The sequence below is a fragment of the Neovison vison genome, chromosome 4 (assembly GCF_020171115.1).
Source record: "Neovison vison isolate M4711 chromosome 4, ASM_NN_V1, whole genome shotgun sequence".
Classification (NCBI taxonomy): Eukaryota; Metazoa; Chordata; class Mammalia; order Carnivora; family Mustelidae; genus Neogale; species Neogale vison.
In genome coordinates this window covers 26,352,184-26,370,812 of record NC_058094.1, presented here as the reverse complement: position 1 = coordinate 26,370,812, position 18,629 = coordinate 26,352,184, and the positions used below count along the sequence as shown (strand labels likewise).

The 18,629-nt window shown below is 33.4% G+C and overlaps 1 protein-coding gene across 1 annotated transcript in view; it reads right to left on the bottom strand.

The window, feature by feature from the left end:
- Positions 1 to 18,629, bottom strand: part of CSMD3 (CUB and Sushi multiple domains 3) — a 1,253,935-nt gene that overhangs the window by 296,241 nt on the left and 939,065 nt on the right. Inside the window, exon 27 of the mRNA XM_044245069.1 lies at positions 16,698 to 16,900. Coding sequence (XP_044101004.1) covers positions 16,698 to 16,900 — 203 coding nt within the window. The remainder of the gene's footprint in view (positions 1 to 16,697; positions 16,901 to 18,629) is intronic.

Below are 18,629 nucleotides of genomic sequence, written 5' to 3'. Positions count from 1 at the left end.
TAATATTTTTGGACACTATCTTTCAAATCCTGTGTTATGAGCTGTTTTTCATTTGATTGAGGAAAAAGTCCAAGTACTACAATTCTCTAGTAGTTGGTATTTTTCCAGTAAGAAAATTCAGGCTTACAAGGGATAAGAAACTTGCTCAACATCACACAGTTATTTACAGTGGTTGAAGTGGAAATGTAGACATGAAAACGTATCCAAGGACATTTCTCAAATAAAAATGTTATTGTCTTTGAAATAAAAAAATGCTTAACATGTAGACTACATTATAAAACTTTATTGATATGATTACTTAAAGTGAAATTTCTAAAATATGTTATTAAACTTTAAGTGTCATTTTAAAATCGAAAGAGCATCTACCTATCATGCTGATGCAGCAATCCAAAGGGCTATATATTGACAACATTTGAATTTAAATCTAATTAGTGTTTTACTAAACACAGTTGCACAACTATCAATGTATCTGTCTTATCCACAGGTATATATTGTGTCAAACTAAATAAACTCTGTGTATCTAAGAAAGAGAAGCAGTTAAACATGAAGAACAGTTAATTTAGAAGAGATTCCAATAAAAAATGATAGTAATGATTGCTATCTCTATTGAGAACATATATCTTCCAAAGCATGAGGCTAAAAGTGAAGTTTATACTCTTAATCTAAAACACCAAATCCTTATGAAGTATTATTATCATTTCCATTTTTAAGTGGGTAAAATGAGACTCAGTGATGCTAAGAGCTTGCTCTTAGCAGAATGGGGATTTTAATTCAAGAAACAAGAGTTTTAACCACTATGGTGTACAGTCTCAGTAGAATCTTATGCCATTACAAGATCAAAGAAAACAAAGTCACATCCTACTAATGGGACAGTTGTTTATTGTTGAAAGAATTAGATCTAGCTTTAAATGAAAAGAAAGAAATATTGAGCAGCTTATAATTCTTTATTGCTATACAACAAAAACTTCTTGCTGCTAATATTTCACCATAAAGGGGAGCAAAAAGGACAGACTCTAAGTTCTTTTCATAGGTATTATTAACAACAGAAATACAATCTAGCCATATGTATGGTAAATTTAGCCGTATATGTGCCTGATGGTATTCTTTAATTACAAAACTAAGACATTCCACTCCAGTGTTTTCTATTATTCTCTCTCTTCTTCTCATCATCTTTTGCCCAATTTCTTCTCTTACAGTTCACTGAGAGAGTAGAAGAAGTAACACAGGGATACCCTCACTTTAGCATCACTAAATTTATCATCCCACTGGTGTCTGCACCTATATTCTCTGCTTCCTCTGTGGTTGGAAGAGAGAAGGTGTTTTGCTCTGTATAAATTCAACCCTAGTTCTTGGGCTGCGGGTATTAAACTCTCTGTCTCTCAAGGACTTTATTCTTAAATATTTTTTTTTAAGATTTTATTTATTTATTTGACAGAGAGAGATCACAAGTAGGCAGAGAAGCAGGCAGAGAGAGAGAGGAGGAAGCAGGCTCCCCGCTGAGCAGAGAGCCCGATGGGGGCTCGATCCCAGGACCCTGAGATCATGACCTGAGCCGAAGGCAGAGGCTTTAACCCACTGAGCCACCCAGGTGCCCCTAAACATTTTTTTATCTCTTCTGAATTACCAGTTCTTCTTTCCTCAGTGGTCCATTCCCAATAGCATACAGACATAATTTATATATTCCATCTTAAATAAACAAACAACACTCTTATTACACCTCCACCCTCTTCCAATTATTTCCCCCATTTCTCTCCTTTAACAGGAAACATTAAGCATCTCTCTTGAGGGAGATGTCTGTATAACTCTTTCCAGTTTCATCCTCAGCTTTGTATCTGATGTAGTCACTGAACTGCTCTGGTCAAATCTAGCTGCCAGATCCAGTGGTTACTTCTGTGCCTTCTTTTTTCAGAAACTTCTCTGCAACATATGCCACAACTGATAGCTCACTCCTTCCTTCTTCAAGCACTTGTTTTATTGGTGTCCCAGTCCTCAGACTCTGCTAGTTTTCTTTTTGGCTTATTTGCCATTCCTTTTATAGTACCATAAATTTCTATCTCTTTAACCTAATGACTGTTTCTATCTTTTAACCTAATGACGGAGGGCTACTACACTCCAGGGATTAGTGCTTAATGTTCTTCTCCCTTCATACAGTTTCCTCTAGGATAACTTCATCTGACCCCATGGTTTTAAATACTCTTTTTAGCTTAATGCCTCCTAAATTTATATATTCAGCATTGATGTCCCCCTTGAGTTTCCGATCAGGCTATTCAACTGTTTTTTTAGCTCCTTTACTTGGATCTCATTTACCACACCCAAAACATTCATAAAATTGTAAGATCTTTTAATTTTCAGATTTTTTGGAAAGAAAACTATAAAAAAAAGCTATTAAAATTTCACTTGCGTATATAATTTTTCCTATGCTATTGATGTCAATAAAATCAAAGAAATGAAAGTTCCAGTTGGAAACAAAAAATTTCTTATTGCTAACTTCTAATTTATTAAACCATCTAGATAAGAATACCTTTGTTAGGATTAAATTCACTATAGGAGTTAAAAATCACTGACATTAGGGGCGCCCGGGTGGCTCAGTGGGTTAAGCCGCTGCCTTTGGCTCAGGTCATGATCTCAGGGTCCTGGGATCGAGTCCCGCATTGGGCTCTCTGCTCAGCAGGGAGCCTGCTTCCCTTTCTCTCTCTCTGCCTACCTCTCCATCTACTTGTGATTTCTCTCTGTCAAATAAATAAATAAAATCTTTAAAAAAAAATCACTGACATTAGAAATAAATTGAATATTGGCAAAAATATAAAGTCTTATACTTTTTACTCGTTTTAAGCTAGTGATTTTATCTTGTATGGTAGCATTTGATATAGGTTGTACAGCATATGACTGAGTTCTCAAAATTGTTACAACTCATCAGTGCTATAAATATAATTCTGACTTCTCATCTTGTGTTTGTTTTAACTTAAATGAGAATGTAATTTAATCAGAAATATGCACTTCACCTAATACATGCATATACCAGTGTATATACAGATTTCAAGTACAGTATGGATGATGGCTTGAACTATGATTCAGAGGCAGTGTCTGAATGACTGTCTTAGTGACCTTGGGCAAACTGATGTTCCAGTTTTTTTTATTGCATTGTTTTCTGCAATAGGGAATAAATACACTAAAATCACTCATAAGTTCCAGCATGTCCTTTCTATTCAGAAAATTGACTCTTTGATATAAACTTGTTTATCTCAAGACCTTTCAAAAAAGAAAAACCTAGGATTTCATTTAGTTGAATAAGTAATGTTATCAGAAACAAGAGAGCCTATGGTAAGAAAGGACATTGATCACATTGTACTCATTCCCTGAATTTTAGCTGCCTCATCTGTAAAACTGGCATAGTAATATTTTACCTGCCTGATTTAGTATCAGATAAAATCTTAAAGTTCTATTCTAACAATTATGTTATATAATCTTATGAAAATATCAATTCTGAAGTGAATCATTAAAGACCAGTGGTTTTGTACATTTTTGCAATGTTAGGAAACTTCGGCAAGGTCATGGTCCAAATTTGGTATTCACAAGGCCTTACATTCATTCCCCTCTTCTTGTTTCATTGCCTTATACTCCTGTATTGACTGAGAAATGGCACTATATTTTCCACTTCACTATCTATAAGGAAATCAAGTGGGGTAATGGGAATATTTAACCTGGAAGAAAATTCCATCCAGAGTCAAATAAATCAGAAAATATTTGAAATGCAGATGGTAACCTAGAGGTGGATTTCACCCAGGAGTATTTTGCCCTTGATTAAGCTCTTGTTTTGTACAAGATCCATCAATTTTATAAAGAATGTTCAACATCATTACTAGGCCTACACTCTGCCAGCTACTCAGTAATGTGGCTATCTTTAGAATTTCATTATGTTTCTAAGGCTACACCTAATGATATGGCAAGTCAGGTTAAAGTAGATGGCAGCATGACAGAGACATTCCCATCAACCCAGGAGGGAAACAAAGCTGTTAATGCATGGGATGCAAAAGAAACCTCAAAGTCAGAGTTGCACTATACTTCTAAGAATATAGAAATTTATTTAAAAATTTCAATTATTTCACCAGATTATTATCATGTACCCACAATGATCCAGATATTATGCTTGATATTGGAGATATATTTTAATGAGACACCACCTCCCAGCCTTCAATGTGGCTTATGCTTCAATCTGAGGACAAAAGTGGGAATAAAATTATTGATACAATTTTTGTGAAATCATAAGGCATGTTAGGTTGATGACCCAAAGTTACCTATACAAGAAACTGGTTTTATATCTAAAAATTATAAAAGACTATATAAAAGTCTAATTTGAAATTGAATTATAATATGGTATCACTAGAAAAAATAAGCAAAATCATACAAAAAATGGTTTTACATTATTTTTAACTGACAATATATAGTCTCAGTGCACTTTGTTTTACATCATTAAACAATTTCCTATTCAACCAGATTTATTTAACATTTGTTAAGTACTAAGTACCAGGGGCAGTGTCAATTTCTAGGAATACAAATATTAATATGATAACATCTCTTCAAAGGAACGTAATCTAAGAGAGACAGCAAATGTGTACATAGCTTTAATATAATAAAATGAGTATTAATATCAGGTGACTTTTTATCATTCAAACTGGAAAGTTCTGGGAATGAAACATGGAATTAAAAATAATGCATGTAATTAAAAATATGTATTGACCGGCACCTGGGTGCCTCAGTCATTAAGCGTCTGCCTTCAGCTCAGGTTCTTAGGTCGTGATCCCAGGGTCCTGGGCTTTAGCCCCACGTCAGGCTTCCTGCTACATTGGAAGCCTGCAGCTCCCTCTCCCACTACTCCTGCTTGTGTTCCTGCTCTCACTATCTCTCTCTCTCTGTCAAATAAATAAATAAATTTTTAAAAAAATATATGCTTGACTAACAAAACTGGTATTATATTGATGAACATTTCAAAATAGTTATCCATACAAAAACTCTTTTTAAAGTAATTTCTTAAAAAATCATATATTTATGCACAAAGAAACATATTCTTTATATGAATTACCTAAACATTAAAAATAATGTAATCAAAATAATCATTTGTGGTACATATACACATCATCATTGGTTTCTTGCCCATTATATAGTGCCTTTTACTTTTTTTCCTAAAGAATTAATATATTCTTATTTTTATTAGTATTGTTAAAGATAGTTTAAATACATTTATTTTATTTTTTTTAAGATTTTATTTATTTGACAGAGAGAAAGAGATCACAAGTAGGCAGAGAGGCAGGCAGAGAGAGAGGGGGAAGCAGGCTCCCTGCTGAGCAGAGAGCCTGACATGGGGCTTGGTCTCAGGACCCTGAGATCATGACCTGAGCCAAAGGCAGAGGCTTTAACCCACTGAGCCACACAGGTGCCCCGATAGTTTAAATACATTTAAAATTATTGACATGTTCAAATGATGTCTCCACAGGCCATACTATTTTTACTTGAGAAAGTTTTCTCTTTATAGGTGCTGAGATATCTGGTAAGTTTAGGGCTAATTTTTAAAATGGAGGAAGGTCTCAATTTTTTTTTTTTTCATACAGAACTGTGCATACATTTCAGCTCAAATATTTTCATAGATACTGAATTTTATTTCTTTTCGGATATCTTTCTTTGACAAAGATTTTTACAATGTAAAATTTGTTAAACAAGTTTTCTTTTTTTTTTTTAAGGTATTATTTATTTATTTGTCAGAGAGAGAGAGAGAGAGAGAGCGAGCACATGCAGACAGAGTGACAGGAAGAGACAGAGGAGCCCGACATGGGACCCGATCCCAGGACGCTGGGATCATGACCTGAGCTGAAGGCAGCCGCCCAACCAACTGAGCCACCCAGGTGTCCCAACAAGTTTTCTTATATTATGATTTTTTTTTTTTTTTTAAATTAGGCTCCACTCGCAGCATGGAGCCCAATGCAGGACTTGAACTAACAACCCTGAGATCAAGACCTGAGCTGAAATCAAGATTCGGATGCTTAGCCAACTGAGCCACACAGGCGCCCTTAAATTATGATTTTTAAAATATTCACTTATAAGCTGTGTAATTGTTTTATCAATTTTATTCCATTCCAGCATAAAATATTAATGTAATACAATTAAACATAAGGTAGTTTCAAATTGCAAGTAAAATAGTTTGCGCTTCCACAATTTTATAGAAATATTTAAGTTTTCCTGATGCTAAACTTTATTGTTGATAATTATAATTCACCAAAAACTTCAAAGCTGAAGATCTTTACCACTCTAATAACTGAATATTTTGACTAAAGGTTTTCAACTGATTTAATGAAAACCACATTTAAAGTTTTCATTTTCTAAGAATTTCAACCCCATAGCAGAGCATTTTGGTCAATTTTGCAAAAGAGTGTTTTGGAGATGCAAACCTTTCAAAGTCTGAATGATGATGAACAGCAGAAAGAGAAAATGGTACTGACATGCTCAAGTTTACTTATTCAATTTTGAATCACCATCCATCTGCCACACACACACAAATGTAATTCAATTATTTCACCCTATATAAATATATCTTTAAATTTTAACATTTTTATTGTGATGAGTAACGTTTCCTCAGCCACAGTTAAGAATTAAATGTACACCACAACCAATCCTAGGTATATTTCTGTTCCTTAATTTTATGAGAGCTTTGTTTTTATCTGAGGCTATTCATCATCAAAATTTGTATTTATACTTTTATCACAAAACAAATAACTATATTTAATATTAAAATTTTAAAATGTGAACTTAGTCTTTTCAAAAGATAATTGTCGGCTTAAAGTTAAAAAAAATGTACTAAGGTGTTAACATATATAGAAGTGGGAGAAATGAAAACAATAGCCCAAAGGATTGAAGGGGGAAATGGAAATACACCGTTGTGAGGTTCTTATGAGAAGTGGTGTAACAGAATTTGATGATAGATTTTACTAAGTTAGGAATGCATGTTATAAATATTAGAGCAGGTACCAAAAAAATGTATAACTATTACATCAAGAAAGTTAAATTAAGAAGAAAAATCCCATTTAAAATTGCATCAGAAGAAAGAACTACCTCAGAATAAATTCAACCAAGGGGTTGAATTTGCAAAAGACCTGTAGTTGAAAACTACAACACATTAAGGAAAGAGATTGAAAAAGACACAAATAAATGGAAAGATACTCCATGCTCATTGATTGGAAAAATTAATATTGTTGAAATGTTCATACCACCCAAAGTAATCTACAAATTCAGTGCAATCCCTCTCAAAATTCCAATTTCACTTTTCATAGAAATAGAACAAATAATCCTAAAATTTGCAAGAACCACAAAAGGCTCTGTATAGAAAAGCAATATTGGTAAAGAAGAAAAAAGCTGGAGCCTCACGTTCCTGACTTCAAACTCTATTACAAAGCTTTCATAATTAAAACAGTGTGTATTGTCATAAAAATGGAACACATAGATCAATGGAACAGAGAACTCAGAAATAAGTCCACACATATGAGGTCAATTAGTTTACAACAAAGTAATCAAGAATATACCATGGGGAAAGGACAGACTATTCAATAAATGGTGTTGGAAAAATTAGACAGCCAAAAAGCAAGAGAATGAAACTATCTTCCATTATACACAAAAATTAACACAAAGTGGATTAAAGACTTGAATGTAAGAGCTGAAGCCATAAAACTCCTAGAAGAAAACGCAGGCACTAAGCAACATGAGATACATCTTGGTGATATTTTAAAAAATCTGACACCATAAGCAAAGAAACAAAAGCAAAAACAAACAACTTTGACTGTATCAAAATAAAGAGCTTCTGCATAGCAAAGGAAACCATCAACAAAATAAAAAGTCAACATCTAAATGGGAGAAAATATTTGCAAATCATATATCTGATAAAGGGCTAATATCCAAAATATATTAAGAACTCCCATAACTCAGCAGAAAGCAACAACTAGAGGACAAAAACAAACAAAAAACAATCTAATTAAAAACTGGGCAGAAAATCTGAACAGACATTTTTCCAAAGATGTACAGATGGCTAACATGTGAAGGAAAAGATGATCAACATCATTAATCATCAGAGAAATGCAAATTGTAATCACAATGAAATATTATTTCACATCTCTTAGAATGATTATTATCAAAAAGACCAGAAACTGTAAGTGGTCTCAAGGATGTACTGAAAAGGTAATCTTTGTGCACTGTTGGTGGAAATGCAAATTTGTGTGGCCACTATGAAAAACGGTATGTTGATTCCTTCAAAAATTAAAAACAGAATTATTAAATGATCCAGCATTTCCACTTTTGGGTATTTGTTTGAAGAAAATAAAAACACTAACTAAAAAATATGTACCCCCATATTCATTGCAGCAGTATTTACAATAGCCAAGATATGGGGAAAAAAAAGTGTTTATTGTTAATTGAGTGGCTAAAGAAATTGGTGTGTGTGTGCATATATATATATATATATATATATATATGATAGAATACTATTTAGCTATAAAAAAGAATAAAACTTTGCCATTTGGGACAGCATGGATGGACAGTCTGACCATTATAATATGTGAAATGAGTCCGAGAAAGGCAGATAACATATGATTTTTCTTACATGTGTAAAATAATTTTTTTCTTATATAACAAAAAAATAAACAGAAAACAAAACTTGTAGATGCAGAGAACCAATAGGTGGTTGGCAGATACAGGGAATAGGGGAGGTGAAGAAATGGGTAAAGGTGTTCAAAAAGTTAGAAAAAGTTAATAGAGGAGAAATATAAAAGGAACAATGAACAGGTGGATCCAATAAAATTGATGGTAATATGGTAGACAAAGTCAACTATATGAAAAGTTTACATTAAATGTAAATGGCCTAATATTTCAAAGGCTATAAATATAAAAAAGGGGAGATTTTTAGACTGTATAAAGAACTGAGACTCAGTCATGTGCTATCTACTAAAATCCTACTTTAAATATACAGACACACCACGTTAAAAGGATGCTAACTAGTACACCAATGTTAGACTACTCATAAGATATTTAATTTGAGACAAAGAAAGTTCAAGGCATGGTAAGTTATCAATGAAAAAGAGACATCTTTCTTCGTAATGAAAAAGTCAACTCATTAAAAAGCACTTAAAATGTTATACACATATCTTCATAATACACAAAGCAAAAATATGACAGGACAGAAAGAATAAGTAGACACATCCACAATTACAACTGGACATCTGAACACTTCTCTTTCATAGTTGATAAAAAAAAATGGACAGAAAACCAGTAATGACATAAAATTCTTCAAACACAACACTATCAACCAACTATACCTAATTGATATTTACAGAACATGACATCCAATAATAGCAAGTGCATATTCTTTTAAAATACAGATAGTACTTTAGAAAACCATATGCTGGACCATCATGCAAGTCTAAGTAAATTTAAAATTATTAAAATGTTAAAATTTTAACTGAATTTATAATACTAGATTTTTTTCGTTACACAATGAACTTTCAAAGACAACACTTTGATCTCATGAAGTGGGTGTAAACAAAACTTTTACTGGAGTTAATATTTGAGGCAACTGATGCTACTGATTCTTGAAAGCAATGATGTGACTGATATTAAATTGAACTTATGAGCTAATTGTGAAGTTCTTCTTCAAAGGAAGCTGGCACATTACTTTTCATATGCATGAGGAAAAAAATTTAGAACACGAAGCAATGAAATTGCTTAAGTAGAATTCTCATTTTCTCTGAATACAACATCATGTTTTTTAAGCAGATCTAGGTCTTCTGGCTTTCACATGGTCAATTGACACTGCTATGGTCCCCATGTATGTTAATACACATTATGTGCAAGTTGCATTTTCATAATCAATTTTATTTTTAATTGAGATACTATTGGGCTTTTTGATGATTAATATATGGACATTATGAACAATGTGTACAGAATCCTTAATATGTAAGTATTAAATATCTAAAAACTATGTAGTTAATTTAAACAGCTATTCTAATGATTTATTGTCTGAAAATGTGTGGAGAATTTGTTCATAAAACAAGAATACCACGCATCAGTATCTTGAAATAACACACTCTTACCTCTAAATTCCCAACATTTCATGTTTTACTATCATACACGTTACATTCTCAACCAAAATATCCCATCTGTCATATAAGCTTAATATATTAGTAGAAAAAAAAAAAAAAACTGGTCCATTACTACAAATGCTATTGTGGTGCCAGGGAGCACTTTCATTTAGGAAACAATTACACTAAAAAGAACATGGCTATAGAAGACAAGTATTTTAAAATAACCAAGACTTATTTAATACATCAAATACTTTAAAATGATGATGCTGGAGTTAATACATGATCATGACTTCAAATGACCATTTAATTATATTTTATATTTTAGAATATAAAATTTTCCTTCCACCGCCTGTATAATGCTAACATGATACATGAAGTAATGAAGTCTCACGTGATGCTATATTATACTATGTTTTGGTTGCACAGAAAAATAATCAATCATCATATGATTTCTTTTGTAAAACATTTTTACCACTTATCTAAACATATTTTATTGAAATGGGATTATGTGGACTCTCTGCTGTTTTAAAAATGTGTTTCTTGATGTACTAAAATACTTTGACTTATAAGTACTAATAAAAATATTCTAGATTCTTTCATGCTATCTTTTGGGAGCCCAGTATAACTTTTTCAAAGATAAGTTTGCCTTACATCTTGGTCGATCTCTGCTTAGGCTCTTCTTGACAGCATCCTTTGGCTCACTGACCTGCTTTTTAGATGGTGAAATCAGCATCTTAAGAAGTGAATATTTAGTACATACATTTTCATTAAACATATACTTTTTTTTAAAAGATTTTATTTATTTATGTCATAGAGAGAGAAGCGAGAGCAAGCACAGGCAGACAGAGTGGCAGGCAGAGGCAGAGGGAGAAGCAGGCTCCCTGCCAAGCAAGGAGCCCGATGCGGAACTCGATCCCAGGATGCCGGGATCATGACCTGAGCCAAAGGCAGCCACTTAACCAACTGAGCCACCCAGGCGTCCCAAACATATACTTTTTAAAATCTCACTGCGGCCATCAATGTGCACTGCAATAAAATTAAAAAAATATGTCTGTGATAAAATAAATAGTTGTGAATCGACCCCACAAATAACAAAAACACTCATAGTAAGAACATGCAGACTATATGCTTCAGCTTTCCAGCACATCTCCTGAACCTCTGCTTCTGTGCCTATTTCAAGAACACATTTTTCCTGCTAATCCTGCCAATTCATGTCCTGACATCTTTATGTATCTTTCAAACCACAGCAAGACTATGACATAACTTGCTGTTATACAAAAGAGCTTGCAGAGCAGCAGCATCAAATGCTTCTCCCACTACCTTTCAAGATCTGAACAAGTTAGATGTTCATATCTGAGAATACTTTATTTATATACAAGTGTCCTATAAATTCTCCTTGAAAGGGATGAATTACCTGGTATATGTAAAAGATTAGAAAGTGAAGATGGATTATCAGTATTTGTTTTTCAAATTTAATCATGCATTATAATTATTGAGCCATGTAAACATATCTCACACATAACTAGATGAGATCAAATACAAGACAAAGGTCTACTAAATACATGTTGGGAATTTTAGCAGAATACTTCTCTATGGCTGTAGAATACTGGCCTATCTTGGCCAGAATAATGATACTTTACTAAACAAACAAACAAACGAACAAAAACAAATAGAAAATACAGATCCAAGTGCTAACCCATCAGGATGCTAGGACAACAGGCATAAACTAAAATTTTCCTGGGCAAACGGGACCACATGGAAAATCTAATACAATTTGTACATAGTGTCAGAGCAGTACAGATGTGGAAGTGACTAATTCTGCCTAGGAGTTCATTGGTACCAGAATTATCATTTGTCCTGGACCTTGAAAAATGCCGAAGAACTGATAGATTTTGAATGTGGACCTATGTTCTACAGCCATACCACCCTGAACGCGCCCGATCTCGTCTGATCTTGAATGTGGACCTATGTGTTTCAGGAATATGGAAGAGAAACACAAATGTGAAAGGACTTTGCCCTCTCAGAACAGTGTAGTTTGAGGACTGGATGTGTATAATAAGTAGTGAAGGACGAGGCTGGCAGGTAGTTCGGGTGCAAATTGTGGAGGCTTCCAATGTAATTCCAAAGTTTTGAACTTATGACTGTGGGCTCGTTAAAAAAAAAAAAAAAATTAAAACAGCAAGGTGATGTCTGATTTGTATTTTAGAAACGTCAGGTGGGAATGTGGAAAGAAATCTGGCTGGAGGGATAATGAAGTGAGTGGCTAGTTGACTGTCACAGCAATGCAGGCCATGATAATGAGGATGGGAACAAAGGCAGGGGCACCATGCAGTCTTTTGAGGCCAAGAGACGTCAAGCTCTCCTGGCTAAGGGATCCATTTCCTTGAGAATTTTCAACAGCATAGGCTATGGGCCTTCGTAATTCTCTATTACCCAGTGGGGTAGATTCTTAACAGAGAGGTCAGAAAGTGAAGAGCATAGAAAAAGCTCTGTCAGATTCAACTATTCTGTGGGCAAATGACAGCATGATACCCCAAAGATGTCCTCCCTGTGGAACTAAAGTGGGACAAGAGAGGCAGATTACACATTTAAGCAGGGGATATAGAGGCTGACTGCTGAGAACCGAGGACAGCACACAGGACAGCATGAGGTGGCCGTGTCAGACTTAAGTAGCTCTGATTAAGCAAAAATGCTTTGCAGACGGAAACACCAAGAGGCAGCGACATACTCTGCAAAGAATGAACGGATCATGAAATGGGAGGCATGTGGCTGCCGTTAGTGGCTTAATGATGATTATGAAGTTGGTATGTGACCTACATTTCAGTTCAATTCACTTGCACCAAATTCAGTGAAATACATTTCGTTGGTTGCATTTTGTTGCTGAAGGCTCTTTTCCTCGTGTTGCCTGACTTGTTCCTCTTTTTAAAATTCATTATTTGACACTCACTAAACAACGGCTATTTGCTCAAAAGAGGATTGGGCATTGAGGAGGTGGGGGGGGAAGGGGACAGAATATAATACAAGTCTGATTTAATTAAAATGATACATCCTGATTTGGCTATGGCCGTCCTGGCTTATGCTTGTTGTCCTGCTTAATTTTAAATAGTGTCTTCTTCCACTCTCAGCAATTATCTTAGACTTGGAAAATAAATTATAGGATTGTCCTAAATAGAAAATGTGTTCTTTATGGACATTAGGGTGACAAAGGTACTCACAGTACATTTGGGGAGCAAAGATCACATAATTAAAACATCTTCAGAACAATGAATTATTAACTATTTATTCTCGTCTTTGAAAAAAAATACAGCTAGTGCTTGGGGCATGGGCTGAAATATCTTTTAGAAAGTGAGGTCAGAAAATGTTTTATAAAGAGAAGTCCTGGTGTCAAGTCTGGAAAAATGAGCAAGACTTAATCAAAAGGAGGAGAGAAATGGTTAAGGTGAAAAACATTTACACAGAAAGCAGCACAGGGTGTGTGTGTGAGTGAGTGTATGAGTATGTGTGTGCATTTATGAAACTAAAGAGATTTGCTTGAGTGAAAGGGAAAATGCAATTGAGAAATAATTAGAGATAAATATATTTACTAACGGGTCCCTTAAGAGACTTTCCTACGGTAAATGAACAAATGAATGAATGGGTGACATGATTCAAATTTACATAGGGAAGCAGATGTTAGGTAAGCCACTGAAGTGGCAAACTCTGCCCTTTAAGCCAAATTTCACCTATAGTAGTGCTTTATTGCCCTGTAGTCTGTTAACGTTTTCTTTAAGATTGTTTACTTTGAAATTAAGATAACTTTACATAAAACTCCTTATTTTCAGTTTCGTTTTAAAAGTAGCCTCTCCTGGGGTGCCTGCGTGACTCAGTGGGTCAAGTAATCTGACTTCTGATTTCAGCTCAGGTCAAGATCTCAGGGTTCTGAAATTGAGGGGAGTCTGGTTCGGGATTCTCTCTCCTGTTCCCCTCCCCATCCCTCTCAAATCAATCAATCCATCATTAAAATAAATAAATAAATAAATAAATAAATAAATAAATAAATAAATAAAAGTAGCCTTTTCACCTATAGGGCAAAATGACTATAGCCAGAGGGGACAGCGGTCCCTTCTAAACGGCCTTGTGTGCACTCCAACTTTCCCCCATGCTTCACCACGGCTTTGCTTATATAAGCTGTGGTACTTGGGAGCATAATCAGAAACACAAGCTGATTAAATTGTAGAACTTCATTGTAACTAATAATTTATAATTAAAAGCTTTCTATTTCCTCTAGCATATTAATACATATATCTAAATAATAACAAGACCATAATTATGTCAATAACTACCAAGTATTTACTAGACACCTGTCACAGCAAAAAACTCCCTTCAGCTACATGTGGATTTGAGCCACAGCTCCAGGAATCTGTTAGTACTATGACCTTCAACAAATAAACACATTTTCTGAACCTCTCTGTATTTATGTGGAAAATGGGGATGACCCAACATAAATCATATGGCTTTGTGAGGATTAAATGAGATTATGTATGCAAAATACATGACATGTTTTCTGGCACACCAAGAAAGATCTCATTCATGAAAAGAATATTTTTGAATTTGAAATCTGGACCTTGGAAAGCCACGTCAAAATGAGTAACAGAAGATATCCAAACAAGTGACTAATTTTCATTGATAGATGCTTGTTAATATACAATATATTCATCTGCAAATTAATTTTATTTCAATGGGTAGGTTTTTAGTTTCAGATCATGAGTACAAATTTCTATGCACCTTAAAAGAATATTATGTAACAGATTTATTAAAGTTCTGGTATGCTACATATTGTTTCCTTAAATGCCCTATAAGTACAATAGATATAAAATGCATTACTAATTTAACTGACAAATCTGCATTAAAAATTCCTGGAAGCATATATAAAATAGCTGGTATCTATGAAGCAGATGAACTTGACATTCACAAACACTAGCCTTAAGCAATTTTTCACATGAGTATAGTCAGACTATAAATCACAATAACCATTTCGGTATAAAATACTCTATATTACTTATTTAAGGTAAAGGAAAGGGGAACTGTTAGTTGCCAAACAATAATTAGAAAGAACTGAAATTAAACCACAGTCAATCTTTGACAAATTGTTCCTATCTTCATAAAAAGAAAAATAATCAGTAAAAAATAGAAGATATAAATATGAAGAATATTCAACTGGTGTTTTAGAATTAGAAGCCATTTATGTTCATCAATTATGTGGTAATTTCATTTTTCATCCTTTTTTCTTTTTTTCAAAAGATAAAGTATAAATTCATAGACACTGGCTCTTCTGCATTGATTTACACCTCTCTCACACGAGCTTGGTTTACACAATAAAAAACAGTTCACTTATGTTAGTCAATTACTGCAAACAACTCTGTTCCATCAACCAAAAGTCGGCCACGTTGTTTAACTGTCTGAAACAGTTCTTGACCTAAAAGCAATATATTTTGTGGACAGTCAGTACAAAAGTTCTTTATTTTCTTTTTTTTTTTTACTTTTTTCAGAGGATTCCAATTTTATATTTGCTCATATAGTAATCATACTTCACTGAACACCAACTATACACTTAATACCAAATATTGTACACACATGATCATGTTAATTTTAATAATGTATTTATGAGATAAGCATTATTATACCTATGTGAATTAGAAAACTCAGCCTCAGAATGTGAGATCAGGTACCCAAATTCAGTAGTTAGTAAAGAACCAGGACTTGATTTCAGGCACATTTCAGGAATACTGGTTTGCATGTTTTCCATTAAATGATCTTAGAAATTTGCATAGGTTTCTGGTAATGGGGTCTTTAAAGACTGTAAAATTAGAAAATCCTTTAGATAATTTTCTCAAAAAGGCAATGTATGTTGGCAATAAAAGCAAAACTATAACAATGAAAATTTTAAAGTTTTTTATTCATTTCTCCAGCCATGAAGCAAAAAGCCCTTTTGTAGAACAACATATATTTAGCCACTTAGCAGTGTTATAGAAAGAAAAAGAGAAGGGAAAAAAAAAAAAACATGCCATGAACACTGGTAATTACTTACAATGAATGACATTTTATTGTTATAGGAAATGTTTAATTTAAAAGTAGATCTAAAATATTTTGTCAAGGATATCTGGGAATATATAATTAAGATCTTTAAAAGAAGAAAAACGAAATTAGTAAAAATATATGGTTGCTTTTTTTTAATGGCAAGTATTAATTTCCTTCCTTGTCTATAAAAATTTCACATTTTGAAATATACAGTTTTGTGGTAAATTGAGATTACAAGCTTTTATAAAGTAATTATTTCATTTGCTGATTTTAACACCACCTATACTTTAAAAAAATGGCTTGACAAATAGAAAGAAGGTCTCAATGATTAATTGATTAATTCCAAGTTAATTATATTGCTTTTTTCCAAGTATACTTTATCTTACCTGAAGATGAGTATGAAGACTAGAAATAAGAATATTTAAGATCATTTAAGTTTTAAAATTAAAGTTTTGTGCAATAAAGTTAAAGCACTATCTCAATGGCATTCTTATTTTGCATTTAAGAGATAAAATAATAACTCACTTGAAAACTGAATTGCAAATCCAGATTTGCTGATATAAAAATCTGTGTCAAACTGGATGGTTACTATGTTGAGCGTGCTATGGATTCCTTCAGGAATAAGAGATCCACTGATTTCCTTTAGGAGCATCTCATTTTCTGGTGGACCATCCCAAACTCGGAGTATGTCATGTGATGCTTCCGTATCAAAAGCAAGAAACTGTAGGCTGTGGGAGAACCACATAATCTCTGTTTGATTATTTTAAACATGAATTCACTTTTAAATAAAGAACATAACAAATGTGTATCTGATTTTATTAGATAATTTTTTCATTATATCAGATTAAAAATGAATTATATAAACAGAATGTATAACCTTAAATACATATTTTTGAACAGCAGAATTTCATAGAATAGGATTAAAAGTACTCTTATGTCACCTTTGCAAATTACAGAAACTTTAAACATTCTTTTCTGTGTTCCTGAATTTTAACTATAACTACAGTAGGTGATACTTGAGCATGGAGTACATTTCAGGCACTGACTGAGGTTCTACTACATGCTAGGCACTGTGCAAAATGAATTACATATATTTTCTCTGTTTGTCATAGTGACCCAATGAAGATGGAAGGTATTTTATTTTAGTTCTATAAATGTGGCAAACGGAGTCGAGACACATTAAATAAAACTGCCTATAGGGTGGCAAAGTAATGAACTGACTCCATAGTATCTATATTTACCAATGATTCATGTTTGTTTTATGAGAATTAAAATGAAGTTTACTCCAGGAAAGCAAGAAATAGTTCATATTAAAAAATCAATCAGTACATTTCATCACAATGATAGGCATAAGGAAAAAAAGTACATGAACATCTCAAGATATATAAAGTATTTTTTAAAAATTCAACATTACAATCATACCCAGTAATCTAAAAGTAAAAGAGAATTTCCTTAATGTGAGATGAAAATCAATGTTTACCCAACCCTACCCAGCAAAATGCACAAACAAAAACCAAAAACTATTTAATGTTATGTCTGCTTTATATCTATTCTACACAAACTTAGTGTCTGATATTTTTTGTGGCCAGTGCCAAAAATTAGAAATCCAATTATAAAAACACGCTCAATTCTCTCTCTACATATATCACACTCATGTTTGATATGTGAATAGTCATAGCTTTAAATTTGTATTGTAATTTAATATCAAATATTGTTCCTTAAGTTAGAAAAATTCCAGAATACTGTTAAATTGAGTATTTTTAAGTTTACTAATTCTAATATTTAAATAAAGCAATGTATGATCTACATTAAAGAAACAGAGGCTAAGAATTGGTCTCATGTAGTTTATTTTGAGGTCTGCAAATTCCCTTGTAAAAGTAATCCACCAGCTGACATTGAACAATTCATGGAGTGTGCCTTCCAGCAAGTTATATGAAAGATAATATTTGTATCCTATTACCACCTTCACCACCCAGAAGCCTGTCTGAAATTTCATTTATATAAAACAACAATTCTTAAATTTAAAGCCATTGTTTTGAGAGTGATAACACACCAGGAGCCTGTCTGAAATTTCATTTATATAAAACAACAATTCTTAAATTTATTTATTTATTTATTTTTAAAGATTTTATTTATTTATTTGACAGACAGAGATCACAAGTAGGCAGAGAGGCAGGCAGAGGGAGAGGTGGGGAGGCAGGCTCCCCCTGAGCAGAGAGCCGGATGTAGGGCTCGATCCCAGGACTCTGAGATCATGACCAGAGCTGAAGGCAGAGGCTTAACCCACTGAGCCACCCAGGTGCCCCCACAATTCTTAAATTTAAAGTCATTGTTTTGAGAGTGATAACACACCAACTAGCTCAGATTTATTCTGAGTGGAGGATTTATTTGTTCATTTATTAATCTGTTCCTAGTCATATCCATAATAGTTAAATTACGATTTAAAAAACATGGTAG